Source organism: Martes martes (genome assembly GCF_963455335.1).
Source record: "Martes martes genome assembly, chromosome: 15".
NCBI lineage: Eukaryota > Metazoa > Chordata > Mammalia > Carnivora > Mustelidae > Martes > Martes martes.
In genome coordinates, this window is record NC_137903.1 from 41757166 (window position 1) to 41774662 (window position 17497).

The 17497-nt window shown below is 45.4% G+C and overlaps 1 protein-coding gene across 2 annotated transcripts in view; it reads right to left on the reverse strand.

Annotated features, from left to right (window-relative positions):
• The window catches only part of MRPS14 (mitochondrial ribosomal protein S14), a 29129-nt gene extending 24847 nt beyond the window's left edge, over positions 1 to 4282 (reverse strand). Inside the window, exon 1 of one of the 2 annotated variants that reach the window (XM_080824464.1) lies at positions 4192 to 4282. In XM_080824464.1, coding sequence (XP_080680590.1) covers positions 4192 to 4236 — 45 coding nt within the window. In that variant the 5' untranslated portion in view covers positions 4237 to 4282. The remainder of the gene's footprint in view (positions 1 to 4191) is intronic. The other variant, XM_080824465.1, reaches the window with a different exon arrangement.
• Positions 4283 to 17497: the final 13215 nt, after the last annotated feature.

Consider the following 17497-nt stretch of genomic DNA (forward strand, 5'->3'; position numbering starts at 1 on the left):
GCTTAATGCCGAATCTATTCACAATATGAACTTCCCCAACAAGAGTAATCTTAACTGGTCAGTCAGGAATTTTCTGATGGGACCAGTAAGTGCCACAAGGGCCCTTCATCACCCAAAGGAAGAAGTAGTAACCAGCATAATAAGACCCACTGCTCATCCCTCTAAGGGAGAGTGACCTTGCCTGGAGCAATCCTTTTCTTTTGCTAATAACTCTCTTGCCCTACCCTCTTTCCTATAAAAACCTTCATTTTGTACAGTTGCTGAGAGTTCCCTTCCATTTGCTAGATGGGATGGTTCCTCATTCCAGAATCATTTAATAAAGCCAATTAGATCTTCAAATATACACAGCTCGGTTTTGTTTCTTAATATAGTGAAGGCACAGACTGTATAGGCCACTAAAACTCAAGTCTCTCCCAAATCAGAGCACACATTACATGTTAATTAATTAAATTTCAGCTATGGAGGGACACCTGCATGGCACAGTTGGTTAAGCATCCAATCCTTGCTTTGGGCTCAGGTTTTGATCTCAAGGTGGTGAGATGGGGCTCTCTGCTCAGTGTGGAGTCTGCTTGGGTTTCTGTTTCCCTCTACCCCTCCCCACTTCACTCACTCACTCTCTTTCTAAAATAAAGAAATCTTGAAAAAAATTTCCAGCTATGGAAATGAGATTACTAGAATGCCAACATTTTTTTCAATCTATTAATAAGAGATAAACTGAAAAAGAGAAACTGAACTCATTCAATGCTAAAAGCCTCACGGGGAAGACAATTCTACAATAACCCTTGGAAATAAGACAAGTACAAATGGAATTTCAATAATGATCTGTCACAGGACTGAGTCAAATGAGTAACATGGTCTCTGGGGCTGGAAACAAATGTCATGTTAGAGGGGGCTTCAGCAAAGTTTTGAAGAGACTGTCAAGATTTTGATACAGCGAGGGGCAGGGGAGAGGAGAGAAGATGCTTAGTTCAAAGCAAACATGAAAATGAGCGACATAAGATTAATAAGAACAGGAGAGAACATTCTGACTGAAACAATTTGTGTTGATCGGCAACCCAAGGTACACTTTTACCTATGAGAATGAAAGTCAAGGAGACTTAGGAAACAAAATTAAACATTTCCCTTCGATCCTTTCCCAAGCTATTCCTAATCAACTTCCTCTCTATCATCTCCTAACAGGCTTCTATTTATTTTTTAACATCTTTCATTTTCTGCATAACTTTTTTCTGGCTAGAGGAGAAATATGTACTCTTAAAGCATTTATTGCTTTATTACAATATTTCTTCTGTGAATGTTCTGTCTCTTGCCTGCATTTATACGGTCAATATTTTATCGGTTTCTAACAGTGCTATATACATTAAGATTGCATTCTGCTCCATACACATCCTATTTCTGCCCCCCCAACTGTCTTTACCTTCCAAAATGCTTTTGGGGGCCCTCTTCAACACATGCTCTACAGTCATCAAAATCTTCTAAATCCTCCTCTAAAATCTTCAGATTTGGGGCGCCTGGGTGGCTCAGGGTTTGTTTAAAGCCTCTGCCTTCAGCTCGGGTCATGATCCTAGGATCCTGGGATCAAGTCCCGCATCGGGCTCCCTGCTCTGTGGAAAGCCTGCTTCCCCCCTCTCTCTGCCTGCCTCTCTGCCTGCTTATGATCTGTCAAATAAATAAATAAAATCTAAAAACAAAAAAAATAAAAAAAAAAATCTTCAGATTTTTCTTCTAGCTGAATCCTGAATCCCTCCTGATGCCTTCCCCTGTAGTTTTTTTTTCTCCCACGACTAGGAATGAAGGTGTGGGAAGTGTATTTCTTGGTCTTCAGGGCAGCTACCAAATCTTCCCTCCTGAAAGGAAGCTTTGACTCTCCCGCTTTTGGCTTATACCTCCCACCACCCCTCACTCCTGCACTTGTCTACTACAGACCCTCCCTTTCATTTTTCACAGAATCTAGATCCTGGCACACTGTCACTTTCCAATATTCTTTTCGTAATTCCTGGTGATCTCAATATACATGAATTATCTCCTGTTCTCTCTCTGTTCCTTGAACCCCTCCCCCTCCAGTGATTTTTGTACTCCCTTCCATGCCCTAGGTCTTTTATTACCAGTAAGTGCAAGCTTTCCGTTATCTCAGTGTTGTGTGTCTCATTTTCTATCACTTTTTTTTTTTAAAGATTTTATTTATTTGACAGAGAGAGAGATCACAAGTAGGCAGAGAAGCAGGCAGAGAGAACGGGAAGCAGGCTCCCTGCTGAGCAGAGAGCCCATGACCTGAGCAGAAAGCAGAGGCTTAACCCACTGAGCCACTCAGGCGCCCCTCATTCTCTATCACTTCTTTCCGGCTTGATCTTCAAACACCCCAACAACAACCCTTGTTAGGTTTTTAATTCATTGATTCATTGATCCTACCACCTTTTCACACTCAGCTTTTGACTTCCTGTCTCCCCCTTACCCAGCCTGAATTCCATAGTGCATAAGTATATTATGGTATTCCATACAATCTCAGCTCCCTGGTCCCTCTCTCACATCACTGTACTTGCTCTAATTCTTGTCACTAGTTTTCCTGTCTGCTCCCATTTCCTCTTCCCTTAAATCCCTAACACCTGCTTCACACCCTCACACTCCACTGATGACTTCTCTTTAATTATAAAATTAGAAGCAACTGGGAGAGAATTTCCATAAACACCCACTATTACAATTACCCACTTACTAGTATCTATGATCACATACTGTACATTCTCTCCGGTTATTAAATATCCAGTCTAATATAGTAGCTGCTAACTGCATATTGCTACTGAACACTTGACATATAACTAGTGCAACTGGGGAATGTAATTCCTAAGATTATTTAATTCTAATTCATTAAAAATTTAAACTGAAGCAGCTGTAAATATTAAACCACTTTATTATTTTTGTAGGACATTTTCCATTTTAATGGTGGAAAATGTGTCATCCAAACTGAGATGTGCTGTAAGCAAAATTCAAACTGGATTCTGAAGACCTAGTATGAAAATAGAATGCAAATTTCTTATTAGTCGTCATAGATTACATATTGAAGTTAGTATTTTGGAAATGCAGGCTTCAAATATTTAATTAAAATTAATTCCATGTTTCTTTTTACTTTAACAGGGGTACTAGAATATTTTATATTTTTTAAAGATTTTATTTGAGAGTGAGCTAGAAAGAGAGCACAAACTGGGGCAGATGGAGGGGGACAAGCAGACTGCCTTCTGATCAGGGAGCCCAACGTGAAACCCTATCCCAGGACCCTGGGATGATGACCCAGCCCAAGGCAGACGCTTAACCAACTGAGCCACCCAGGTGGCCCTAGAATATTTTGAATTACATAATGCAGTTGGGATTATATTTCTATTGGACAACACTACCACAGACGATGAACTGTCCATGTTCCTAAGACTAAACAACGGAATAGGGAGACCCATCACCTTTTACCTACTCAAAAGTACAGCTCCACAATTCTTCCCTCTTATTTTTCCCACGCTACAAGATCTTCCCGTTAACAGTTACTTCTGTCACGTGAAAAAACAAGGACACAATACACCCACTCTTAACCCATCTCCTTCCAGCAGCTACCAACCCATTTTTCTGCTCCCCTTGTAGCAAAACTTCAAAACAAAGGTCTGTCTATACTCATAGTCCCTCAGTGTCTTTCCTCGCGTTCTCTCTCGAACCCTTTGGCCCCCATCACGCCACTGAAACTGCTATGATGAAGACTCCAACAACTTTCACGCTGCTGAAAACCAATGGCCAATTCTCACCCTTTGATTGGCCTGTCAACTCTGAGCACAGAGCGGACCACTCCCGGCTCCCTGAAACGCTGCCGTCGCCCGCTTCCGGGCCACCACACTCTCAGGGCTTTCCCTCTCCCTTGCTGAACTCCGGTCAAGTCTCCTATGTCCGGCTCTCCTCGCTTAACGTTGGCGTCCCTGGGGCCTCAATCCACGGACCCCTTCTCTTCTCCACCTGCACTCTCTTGTCGTAAATGGGCCGCAATCTGCAGCTTTCAATGCCTGTCAGTTGTAGGCTAACGAACATCAAATTTACATCTGCAGCTCCGACCTCCCCTGGGACGGGTCGGCACTGGCCGTTACAGGTGGCAGAGCAGTAGGGGACCCGTGGGCTTGGGGGTTCAGTGGAGAGGACGGGGCGTGGGACTAAGGGCGTGGGCCTGACCTGACGGACGGTCCGCAACAGAGAGCCAAGCATGGAAGCCGCCATATTGTCCGCCGCGAATGCTGAACCGCCGGAATTTTATTGAGGGCCGAATACGGCGCGGACGCAAGGGGCGGGGCCCGAGGCGCAGGGGGCGGGACGGAGGGCGGGTCTTTAGCTTACAGCGGGAGGGCTTTTCTTATTGGCTTTGCGTCCTGGCGGTATTTCACAGAACCCGGGACAAATCACAAAACCGGGAGTGCGAATTTAATGCGGTTGGTACGGTGGAGCGCTCCCCGCTTCTTGCTGCACGTCGTTCAGGTTACGTTTGTCCCTACTCACCTTTCCTGCCGCCCCCCAGAGCTACCAGCTCCTCGTCACCAGTTTCTCTTCCCGGTCTTGCTCAACCTGCTCCTCCTGCTAGGTCCTCCATCTAGTTTTAGGATGCTGTTTGCCATAGACCTACAATTATTGCCGGCTCCTTCTCTAATTCCCCCTGTAGATTTTGCAGATCTTTTCTGTCCACTATTATGGCGATAATGATCATATTGATGATGTCTGTTTATATGTCTAGGATTCTTATATACATTAAAAAACTTGGGGTTTGGGGGGGTAGGAACATTGCCATTTAAAAACTACTTTTTCCCCCCAGCCCCTGGGTGGCTCAGTCATTAAGAGTCCGCCTTGGGCTCAGGCGGTGATCCCAGGGTCCTCCCACCGAGGCCCGCACTGGGCTCCCTGCTCAGCGGGAGGCCTGCTTCTCCCTCTCTCACCCCCCCTGCTTATGTTCCCTCTCTCTCTGTGTCTCTCTGTCAAATAAGTAAATAAGTAAGCTCTTTAGAAGGTTAAAAACAACAACAACCTGCTTTTTTAAGGGGGTCTGGCTAACTCAGTTGGAAGAGCATGGGAATTCTGATCTCCCGGCCATGAGTTTGAGACCCTGCCTTTGGTGTAGAGATTACTTAAATAAAAAAAATTTTTTTAAACTGCTATTTTCAGTCTGTAGTACAGGAAACTTTTAGATCATCTTCATAGCAGATGTCCTTGGTCTGGAATGAACACTTTAAGAGGCCCCTTTCCTTTGGATGTAAGGCTAGTACCACCAAACCACGGTGGTGGTTCCAGTTAGAAAAGTATGGAGGAGTATGTATTAGCTTGGCACAGACATGTGTCTTAGATACGTTGATGGATGAAGTGAGGAGATGCCTGATGAGGGAGCGGGAGGCTGGCTGAGGACAAAGCAAAAGCTGGCACCTTGAGCTCCCCTTGGTAATATGTGTGACATTCCTCAGGCACCCCTGGCTGCCCTAAAAGAAAAACGAATAGTTAACTTGCAGAGATCACAATCCTGCAAGGCAGGAGTCTCCCTTGGTTTACAAATGTCCTTGAGATTTACAACAAAGAAGTTACCTTATCAATAGCCCGATTTCCAGAGGCACATAACTCAGTTCCTCAAGCCCTAACATCACCCTCCCCTCCATAAAAACTGAAGGAGGCTGGGGCACCTGGGTGGCTCAGTGGGTTAAAGCCTCTGCTTTCGGCTCCGTCGAGCCCCACATCAGGCTCTCTGCTCAGCAGGGAGCCTGCTTCCTCCTCTCTCTCTGCCTGCCTCTCTGCCTACTTGTGATCTCTGTCTGTCAAATAAATAAATAAAATCTTTAAAAAACAAAAACAAAACTGAAGGAGGCTGAGGCAGAAGGAAATGTAAATAATGTTAAATTTCTTCTAAACCCAAATCTCACTAACAAGGATGCTTGATAGCAAGAATGTGACATTCCACCAGGAAACTCCCAATTGTCCTCATGCTAGTGCCTTGTTAAAGGGAAAAAACGGTCTTGGCTTAATAATAACCAGGCCTTCAATATCCTGACAGTCTCTTTACCCTGATAGCCCTTCTGAACACCCCCTTTGTCCTCACCTACCCAACTCCTGTGTATATAATCAGCCACTCCTCACATCCCCGAGGCAGCAGGTCTTTCTGCCCACAGGTCCTGTCTCCGTGCTTTAATAAACCACCATTTCGCACCAAAGATGTCTCAAGAATTCTTTCTTGGTCATCGGCTCCGGACCTCAGCCCACCGAACCTCACGTAGGTTCTAGAACTTCATCAATGCCCATGTGCTATTTACATCTCCTGGGAAGGAAGCTAAAATGCAGACTCCTTTCTTTAAATTTCCAAGTTTATTGGAGCATATCTAATGGACAGGGGAGGAACTGTCTGAGGCCAGCTGGCAGCAAAGAAGCCCCTGTCATGGCAGGATCAGAATCAGACATCCAACCATGTCAGGTAAACATCCGTTCCTAATGTAAGCCCATGAGATGCCTTTCTCTCCCCACAACTAAGAGTCATCTGTACTCAGCTCACCAAATGAGTGAGCCACTTTGTGTACAGTGCCTTTGCTTCCTTTCTGTAAAAAGACTTCTGAAAGCATCTTTAAATAGCATTAGTAACTTTTTTAAAAAATTGTGGTAAAATATATACAATACAAAATTTCCCATCTTAAAAAAAAGAAAAAAAAATCCCATCTTAGTCATTTTTTAAGTGTAGAGTTCAGTGGTATTAAGTACATTCACATTGTACAACCACCACCACCATCCTCTCCAGAACTTTTTAATCCTACCAAACAAAAACTCTGTACCCATTAAATAATAACTATCTTCCCTCACCCCCACCCCCTGGCAACCACTATCTTGCTTTCCATCTCTATGACTTTGACTACTCCATGCACCTCATGGAAGTGGAAGCACACAGTTGTCCTTTTGTGACTGACTTCTTTCACTTAACATGTCTTCAAGTTTCCTCCGTGTTGTAGCATGAGTCTGTACCTAATTACCTTGTATGGCCGAATAATACTTCATTGTACGGAGAGACCACATTTTGTTTCTCTGTTCATCTGTTGATGGACATTCGCTTTTCTTCCACATGTTGGCTCTTGGGCCTAAAGCTACCCTGAGCATGTATGTCCAAATAACCTTACACAGCATTTGTATCTTATTAGGCTGTTTTTCACTTTAAGAAGAGATGAAAGCAATTTAATGGCTAGTAAATTAGGCCGCTCACAGATTGTGAGAGAAGACTCCAGGGTCTTCTCCCCGCCCCCCCCCCCCCCGCAGGGTGTTCTTTAATTAATCATGTTGGTTTTTTTGTAAAACAGCCTAAGATTTCTCCTCCAGTGTACCCTCCTCCATTAGCGAATATGGAAGCTTGGCAAGACTAAAGAAAGCTCACATTACCTTGAGTTTTCCTAAGAAGTCTGTGATTCTCTGTGGCCATTTGACAGAAGGTGGGGAAGGCTGTTGGCCTTGCTGTCCTGGAATTCTAGATCAGAAGAACCGTCATCATTCAGTCATTTATTCACCCTATAAATACATATGAAGGGTCTATTATGTACCCCTATTATGTGTGTGTGTGTGTATGTGTGTGTGTGTGTGAGGTGGGCTAACAGAAGAGAATCTCTGAGCTTCTGATACTTACATTCAACTGGAGATTACAGATTTAGATCCAGGTGGAGATAATCACCATTGTCAGGTATATTGCCTTTGCTTTTTCTGTATAGTCTTTCCTTTAGAGGCTAGAAGGTACTATTTGGGTGGGTAATTGTTAAATATTTTGAGGTTTGATTTTGAGAAAGTGTTCTAGGGGTGCCTGGGTGGCTCAGTGGGTTAAAACCTCTGCCTTTGGCTCGGGTCATGATCTCAGGGTCCTGGGATCAAGCCCTGCAACGGGCTCTCTGCTCAGCAGGGAGCCTGCTTCCCCCCCTCTCTCTGCCTATCTCTCTACCTACTTGTGATCTTTCTCTCTGTGTCAGATAAGTAAATAAAATCTTAAAAAGAAAGAAAGAAAGAAAGAAAGAAAGAAAGAAAGAAAGAAAGAACGTATTCTAGTCACCACGTTGATTCTGGACCTGATGAAATAAGAACCATTGTATGGATGATGAAAGGCAAAGAGATGTTCGGTGACTTGCCAAGCTCACAGGGCAAGGCCCCAGACCCACGCCCAAGCTCTTCATCCTCACTCCACACTGTCCTCTGGAGGAGCAGCAGCTCAGGTCAAAGGCCACAACTGCTGTTACAGAGTCCTTGCTTATAAAAATACCAAATTTGTTAATGTCCGGATTTCATGCCATTTCAGTCAAAACTTCCAATGGGGGGGGGGGACAACTTCCAGTGGATTTTTTTTCTTAACAAAGTAATTCTAAAATATATGTAAAAGAATAACTCAGATGGGAATGCAATTTTTGAAAAGGAAAAATAACAAATAGCTTTTCTCTGCTGGATGTTACAATGCCATATATTATAAAGCCGGAGTGATGAAACTTGTGTGGTACTGGAGCCAAAATCAACAGACAGGTAAAGGAACTAAAGCAGGTAGGCCAAAAAGAAATCCCAATGTAACTACAATTGGTTACATGTTAAAGGAAGCATAACAGTCATTGGTTGCAGAGGGACGCCTGGGTGGCTCAGTTGGTTAAATGGCTACCTTTGGCTCAGGGGGTCCTGGGATGGAGTCCTGTGTTGGGCTCTTTTCTTGGCGGGGAGCCTGCTTCTCCCTCTGCCTGCTGCTCCCCCTGGTTGTGCTCTCTCCCTCGCTTGCTCTCTCTCTGACAAATAAGTAAAATTAAAAACAAACAAACAAATGGTCCTAGAACAACTAGTTAAGGATTCAGGGAAAAAAAAATGTTTCTTTAAAGAATCTATTTTTTTTAAAAGATTTTATTTATTTATTTGACAGACAGAGATCACAAGCAAGCAGAGAGGCAGGCAGAGAGAGAGGGAGAAGCAGGCTCCCTGCCGAGTGGAGAGCCCGATGTGGGGCTCGATGCAGGGCTCGATCCCAGGACCCTAGGATCATGACCTGAGCTGAAGGCAGAGGCTTTAACCCACTGAGCCACCCAGGCGCCCCTAAAGAATCTATTTTTTTTTTAAAGTAATCTCTACACCTAGTGTGGGCCTTGAACTCACAAACCCAAGATCAAGAGTCACATGCTCCACTGACTGAGCAAGCCAGGTGCCCCAGGAAAGCACTCTTTAATTATATCTTTACCTCTTACCATACATAGATTAAGGAGTTAAATGTTGACAAAGCTTAAAAAAAGAAACAGAAGAAAATATAGATGAATATCTTTTTAATCTTAAATCCCAATAGACAATCCTCAGGATGTCTAATAACATGACAAATATTCAACCTCACTAGTTTCCAAGAGAATGCAACTTAAAGCAATGACAATTTAATCTAGCAAATTAACAAAGGTTTAAAGAAAGTTCAGTGTTATTGTGGGTGTGGGGAAACAGGTAATTTCCTATCCTAGGAGTAGCAGTATAAATTGGCATAACTTGTCTATGAAACAATTTGGCAAGAGTGTTTTCAAAATTTTTATCTGTTGACCCAGTTATGCTACTTTTAGGAATCTGTTTCAAGAGAATGCTGAGAAACTCTAAAATTTATTTATAAGGACATGTGCCATGGTATTATTTAGAATAAGAACAAATAACAGTCTAACAGTAGATGGAGAGTTAAATGAATTGAGAAATAACATGTAATTCTAGTTTACAAAATTTGATGGTTTCCAAATTCCACAAAATGTATGTTTAAAGATACAGGCATAGTTACAGGAAAGAAGGATAGATATACAGGTAGGTAGATAGACAGACAGATAGAAAAAGATTAAGAAGGGGGCACCTGGGGGCGCCTGGGTGGCTCAGTGGTTTAAGCCTCTGCCTTCGGCTCGGGTCATGGTCTCGGGGTCCTGGGATCGAGCCCCGCATCGGGCTCTCTGCTCAGCGGAAGCCTGCTTCCCCCTCTCTCTGTCTGCCTCTCTGCCTAGCTCTGATTTCTCTCTGTCAAATAGATAAAATATTTAAAAAAAAAAAAAAAGAAGGGGGCACCTGCATGGCTTATTAGGTTAAGCGTCTGCCTTCAGCTCAGGTCATGATCCTCAGGTCCTGGGATGGAGCCCCTCAGTCAGGGGTCTGCTTTTTCCTCTCCCTCTGCCCCTTTTCCTGCTTGTGTTCTCTCTCTCCCTCAAATAAATTTTTAAAAATCTTAAAAAAAAAAAGATTAGGAAGGAAATAACTCAAATACTGAGTAATAGCTAAATGACTAAATTACGGATGATATTTATGTTTCTAGAATTTTTTTCAATTTCCCTATAATTTATGTTTTACTTTTAGCTCGCAGAAATGTTGACATTGGTTTAAAAATATTAATCCGCACTTTTCCTTTTAAGCCTCTATTATTTCACCCCAAATATCTGAAACATGTGTTTCTCCAAGGACATGAAGTAGGGAGTCATGGTCTGGTCCCAGTCAACCTCCTCTGCTAATCCTTGGGCACATGTACAGTCAGGACACTGGACAAAGCAGGAAGATATGAAGAAATCATAGGCTTAGTGCTAAGTCATTCACTGTCCCTTTGGGCTTTGTTTCTCTGGCCCCTCTGTGCCTTCCATCAAAGTAGCAGTTCCTTTAGTGTCTAGTCTATAACTAATACACAACTGATCACTTCCTTAACTTTGCTGTTTTGGGGGAGGATTATTTGTTTTCATCGGAATCACAGAGGAAGAATATTTACTTGGCGTGTGCCTATCCCTAGAGACCCTGTCTGGCCCAGGAGTCCAGGCGGACTCATGAAGCCAACTCAGCAACTTTCTAGGACCTGAACACCCTCCCTGCTTCACCCCTGCCGTGCTCTTGGACCCTGGCGTTCTCCAGGAGGGACTTAGAGGGTCAGGTTGCCCACATATGGAAAGCTGGATGTGGTTTAGCTCAAAAGAACCAGACTTCCTGGGCTTTCAGTGGTTGTGTGTGGGGACAGCTATAAGAGGGGGAAAGGAAGAGGAAAGTAGGAATGAAGGAAAAGATCGTGTAGGAAGAGAAAGGCGCAGGGACGCACACGCACAAGCATTTTCAACCCTGGCTCTGAAATGGTGTGTGTGGGCAATCTGCCTTCATTAAGCACCATCCGCTGAACAGTAACCTTACTGGTGTACCGGCTTGGACCTGGAGTGTGGGTGGCCTTAGCACTTACCTGTAGTGGAAGCAGCGGCAGTGGCCCCTGCCTGGGAGGGAGCTACATGGCTGTGCATGAATTGAACACAGGGTGGCAGTATTACCACATCTGCGCTCCCGTGCCCGCTGGGCCCGCCTCACCCTGTTCCCATGCACCAGGTTTGATGCAGACAGAAAACCAGGAGCAGACACACACAGACACACACACACTCACGCACGCACACAGGGACGCACGCACGCACACCCCTGTCCTCCGAATAAAATGATTACATAATATGTCCAGATAGGATCTGTGTTTTCTTTTAAATTTTGTTTAAAATCAATTAAAATAATTTCAGGAGTAGAATTAGTGACTCATCAGTCCCATATAACACCCCGTGTTCATTACATCCAGTGCCCTCCTTTATGCCCATCACCCAGTTACCCCATCCCCCCAGTCACCTCCCAGGACTTGTGTTTTCGATTGAGTTTGCCTCTTTTGTAGGCATCACAGAAAAGGCCTACATGATTGGTAGGGCTAAGTGTGAAATGAAAACATAGGGCTCTTTGTTCTAAAAAGAAGGAAAAAGGTGCTGTTAAAGGTTGTAAAATAGGGGCACCTGGGTGGCTCAGTTGTTAAGCAGCTGCTTTCAGCTCAGGTCATGATCCCAGGGTCCTGGGTCCAAGCCCCGCATTGGGCTCACTGCTCAATGGGAAGCCTGCTTCTTCCTCTCCCACTCCCCCTGCTTGTGTTCCCTCTTCTCACTGTGTGTGTGTGTGTCTCTCTCTCTGTGTAAAATAAATAAATAAAATCTTTAAGGAAAAAAAAATATCATAAAATATAAGACTGAGCTCAGGCTCAGAGAGAGTACCTCAAGCTTACCTCAGGAATGTCTTGCTTATTGCTTCTAGCTTCTCTGGGGTCAACACACAACACCTAAGGAACCAGGGGCCTGCTTCTGACGCACACAGACATGGCTACCAAGTGTAGGGCTGTGGACATCTGTGGGGGCATCCAGAACCAATGGGGGATGGAAGCCTATGAAAAAAATGTCTCCTGTGACAGCTTGTCCCATGACTCCCCACGCTCAGCCACGTGGAGCTCCAGCCATGAAGTAAGGACTCATCCTGGCATCGTCTTTCCGTCTTTGCTCATTCTACTGCTCTGATCCCTCACTCCAGCTCCCCACACTGGCTGCCTACTTCTACTACTTGCACATAAACCTCTGTCTTAGGGATTCTGCTTTTTGGGGTGATAGGAGAGTAGTAGGCAAATTCAGGCTAAGGCAGTAACATCCCATCCAAACAGGTCATCCAAATCTTGTTGAGTCTACTTCTTTTTAATCTTCTCCATTCCCACTCTGGCTCCTCTAGGTCAGACCCTCTGTATCTCTTGCCTGAGTTAGTATCAGCTGGATTCCTAACTGGTCTTTTTCCTACTCTCCTTGTATTTATTTATTTATTTAGTGATCTCTACACCCACCATGGGGTTTGAACTCACAACCCTGAGTTCAAGAGTCAATGCTCTTCCAACTGAGCCAGCGAGGCACCCCTTCCTACTCCCCCCTCTTTTTTTTTTTACATAACTTATCACTTTCCTCACAAAAACATCCCCTTTCCTGTGGCCAGAGTGAACTTTCTAAAACACTGCAACTCCTTCTTCTTGGTAGCCCCCCATTATCTGCAGGATAAAGTCCAAACCCCTTATCTTGATACCCATGACTGCACCAGACCGTCAAAGCACCATTTCCCATCCCCGCCCATCTCCTCTGGCCCCGCCGAATTCCCTGTCTTACAAGGTTCCCTTTGGTGGTTCTTCCTTGTGAAGCCTTGATTTCAGACAACCTCTCCGTTCAGTTCAGTTTCGTTCATCAAATGTGAACACCAGGTACATGGTCATTTCCGCCATCCAGGGAGGTGAGGAGCAGGGGGTGGACCACTCGTTCTGCCAGACCCGGCTTCCTGGCTCACAGCTGCACTGCTGTCCTATGATTCAGAGAGGTCAAGTAATTGGAGGTTGAGATACAAATGGTTTAGGATACTCTTATTTATCATGAGGCACAGCTCTGAAGATAATTTCCAACCCTTCTATCCAGCTCCCAAGGTTCATCATCTCAGACGTGGCCTTGGGATTGTCATCGGTCTGACCCTCTGAACTCAGGAAACTTCTAGAAGCCTCTGCCTAACTATCAATTTTATCATTTAGAAACTAACAAATGAATTGTTGGGGCAGAAAAAGAAACATTTAGAGTAGGACCCCTAGGAGGATGCCGGTGAGGAATCATATAGTGCCTGAGGGTTCCCTAAGCCTCATTAAAATGTGTGAATCTCTGCCCAGGTTGGTGGGGGACCTAAGCCACATGGGCATAACATACAAAGTATGTTTCGGCCCATTTCTGAGTGTGCAGAAACTGTGCCTGCACCTCCCAGGCCATTATGAGGGCTCCTCCTCCGAATATTCATCTGAAACTCTCACAGAAGGAGGCCCACTCTTCCCTTTTCTGGGGAGGGGGGCGTCAGCGTGGGAGGTTATCCCCAGGTTGTTCTTATTTGCAGCAAATAAGGAGGCCAATTGTGAGGCTGCCCCCCCTGCTTGTAGTCTGTCTGTAACTCACCAAGGGGAGGGGCGTCATGGGTCTGTAGCAGGATCTGCCCGCAGAAGCTCATCCCATCCACTCCTCCTTCCATCTGGTCTACCTGCCCCTTCCGCCAAGGCTGTTTGCCTTGTTTGCATTGTGTTCATTACCTGTGACGGCTGCAACAAACTGCCACCAATTGGGTGACTTAAAACGTCAGAAGTGTGTCCTCTTACATGTCTGGAGGCCAGCAGTCCAAAGGCAAGGGGTCAGCACCGTCACGCTCCCTCCGAGCTCCGGGGCAGAATCCTTCCTGGCCTCTTGCAGCTTCTGCTGGCTCCTGGCGCTGCTCGGCTTCTTGAGGCAGCACTTTCCAATCTCTGCCTTTCGTCTTTCCCTGGCCTTCTTCCCGGCCTGTGTCTTGGTGTTCTGACCCTTCTAAGAACACCCTCATTTGCATTTAGGCCGTCCCAAGCCATGATGATTTCATCTCAGTCCTCACCTTCATGGCATCTGCAAACACTCCGCTTTCAAATGCAGGCGCACTCTGAGGCCGTGGGAGGACATGAATTTGGGGGAAACTCTAGGCAACCCTCTGCGCTCATCTGCTTTCGCTTCATTGAGACAGCAATGCCAGCACCTCTGCGTCTTCACTTCCTTTTCCTCTTCTCACCTCCACCTTCCTCTTTCCCTACTTGACTCAGTTAGCAGTGACTCCTAACATGTGCGCTCAGGACTCACCCATCCACTTTCTTTCTTTTTTTTCTTTTTTAAAGATTTTATTTATTTATTTGTCAGAGAGAGAGAGAGAGAGAGAGAGAGAGAGAGAGAGTGAGCACAGGCAGACAGAGTGGCAGAGGGAGAAGCAGGCTCCCTGCAGAGCAAGGAGCCCGATGTGGGATTCGATCCCAGGACGCTGGGATCATGACCTGAGCCGAAGGCAGCCGCTTAACCAACTGAGCCACCCAGGCGTCCCACCCATCCACTTTCTAAAGAGATCTACAAAGGCCAGTACATTTTTATTAGAATCCTCATAGAGAAAGTCAAAGTCAGGGAGGACGGGACTGATATATTCACCTATACCTCCCCTCTCCCGAGATTGATTATTTGTTTGTTTATTTGTTTATGTGTTTGACAGAGACAGAGCACAAGCAGGGGGCGTGGTAGGTAGAGGGAGAGGGAGAAGCAGGCTCCCCACGTAGCAGGGGGCCCAATGCGGGTCTTGACCCCGGGACCATGACCTGAGCTGAAGGCAGACTCTTAACTGACTGAGCCACCCAGGCATCCCTTAGCTATATTCTTTCCTGTTGTACTTGTTTTACATGTTCCCAAAGCTGTCAAAAAAAATACATAGTTATATATTTATATTATTATATATTGTATATATTATATTTATTATTATAAGTGTGTATTATCATATATATGTATATTATTTGTATTAGTTTTCTCAACTCATTTGTAAGTTCCTTAAGGCAATGTGTTGATTTCAGCTTCATACCCAAGTTCTTAGCAGAGTGATTGGTGTGTCTAGTAGCATACATATTTATTGGATTGCAATAATTCAGACTTTTGCCTTTAACCATGTCTTTTTTTTAAAAATATTTTTATTTTTTTATTAACCTGTAATGTATTATTAGCGCCAGGGGTACAGGTCTGTGAATCGCCAGGTTTACACACTTCACAGCACTCACCATAGCACATACCCTCCCCAATGTCCATAACCCCATCACCCTCTCCCTACCCCTGGCCCCCCCCCCCACCGCCCCGCCGGGCAACCCTCAGTTTGTTTTGTGAGATTAAGAGTCCCTTATGGTTTGTCTCCCTCCTGATCCCATCTTGTTTTATTTTTTCCTTACCTACCCCCCAACCCCCAACTCTGCCTCTCAAATTCCTCATATCAGGGAGATCATGTGGTAATTGTCTTGCTCTGATTGACTTATTTCACCTTTAGCCAATCTGAACAGGAGAGGACGCAGACTAGCACAGAATTCTCTCATCGCTCATGGGCTTTTCTTTCAAGTCCAGCCTCTCTGGATACAACCTGCTGGCCTAGTGTTTTAGAAAGGAACACACTCTTCTGCCTCTCCCTCTCCCAGTGACCACTGGCCCCCCAGGCACGACAGAGACCACACTCACAACGCTGGTGGGAATAATTGAAGCAATCTTGTCTTTTCCTGAGGAGAGATCTCAGAGTGGCCTCGAGAGACTGCTGAGGGAGTGAAGGGCTTCAGGGGCCTCTCCAAAACATGTGTTGTGGACTCCTAGAAGGAAAGTGAAGTCCAGGAGGACAGAGATGAGGCTCGGCCTCTGTATTCCCAGGATCAAGTATGCTGCCCTGCACGGAGCCAGACCCAGCAGACCCTGGAGGATCATGGCAATACTTACTCATCTGGCTGAAACTCAAGTGGCTATGGTCACTCAGCTCTCCCCTCCAATGCGCAAGAGAGCCTGGCCTGCTCCCTGGAGGGACACCCCCCACCCCAGGGCTACCTGGTCTTCCTGGGTTCACCACCAGCCTCAGCGGACTGCCAGGAGAGGCCCAGCGCTCTCTGCACAAGGCCTCTGTGCCCAAGGCCATGGTCCCCTGGGCTGTCAAGCTGATTCTCTTGCTTACTCCTCTGCCTCTGCAGCTATCTGGGTGCCTCCCTCTCCCCTTACCGGAGGGAAGTCTACACTTACTCTGAGGGTTTGGATCTGAATCAGAGCTGTCGCAGGCACTCTCCTCCAGCTGCTTGTGGCCCAGGCTGAGACAAAATGTTTTGTGTGGTTTCAGGGATGAGATCACACCCGTTTTCTGTTGCAATGTCCTTAATAGATTTTCACTGGTCGGGGTGGGGGTGGGGTGGGGGGCACGATAAACAGTTGATAGGAAAGCAGCGTCTTCTTTCTTTGACATCATTTCTCCTTTTTCTTTCTTCTTTCTCCTCCTCCTAGTTTTTCTAAATTCCAAACCCTGACAAAAAGGCAAAATGTTAGCATCTCATGGAAGTATGTGGCCTTTAGTGCTATGGGATGAAAATATCAAAGAGCCAGAAGTTAATGGGATTCATGGGTAGAAAATGTCTACAAAGCCACAGGGCGAGTCCTCATGGTGCCAGCACAAGGCAAAACTGGGCTTTTCTGGAGAAGGCACAGGGTCAGGTGACCCCGCAGGCCACCCAGCAGTCCTGAGACAGCAGAAATGTGTACCTGTCCTTCTGTCCATAGTCCATGCTGGGGATGGGGAGAAGCAAGAGGAAAGCACACTCACTTTACATTCCATGTCTGTCCAAGACTGTCAATGGCTTTCTCCCAGAAACACAAGGATCCTTAAGTTCTACCCCATCAGGTCCCCCTCCATCTGACCCCCCGCCACCAGCTGCCAGCTGCCAGCGGCCAGGCTAATTTATGTGAAAGAAAAATGTTCCTGGATGTGCCTTGTCTCCTACTGAGTTTATTAGTTGTCCGTCAAACCAGGTGAATTCGAATTTTGTCGTGATTTATTGTAGAAAAGGAAATTAAAATTGTGTTCCTAGATTTTTTTTTCGTCCTCTGCTCTTTGCTATCATAAATAGCTAATACACTCTTTTGTGTTATTCACTAATTGTTTCGCGTCCTGTATCTGAGGGTAGGACTCAGGTCACAGCACTTTCTTGGACTTCTCGCAATGTACTGCACACAGGGGGCATTCAGTCCTCAGTAAACATCTTTTCATCAAGTAATTAAGTTACTGGATTGAGTCTGAATTGCTGGACATCTGGTTTCAGGGACCCATGGGGGGTTTT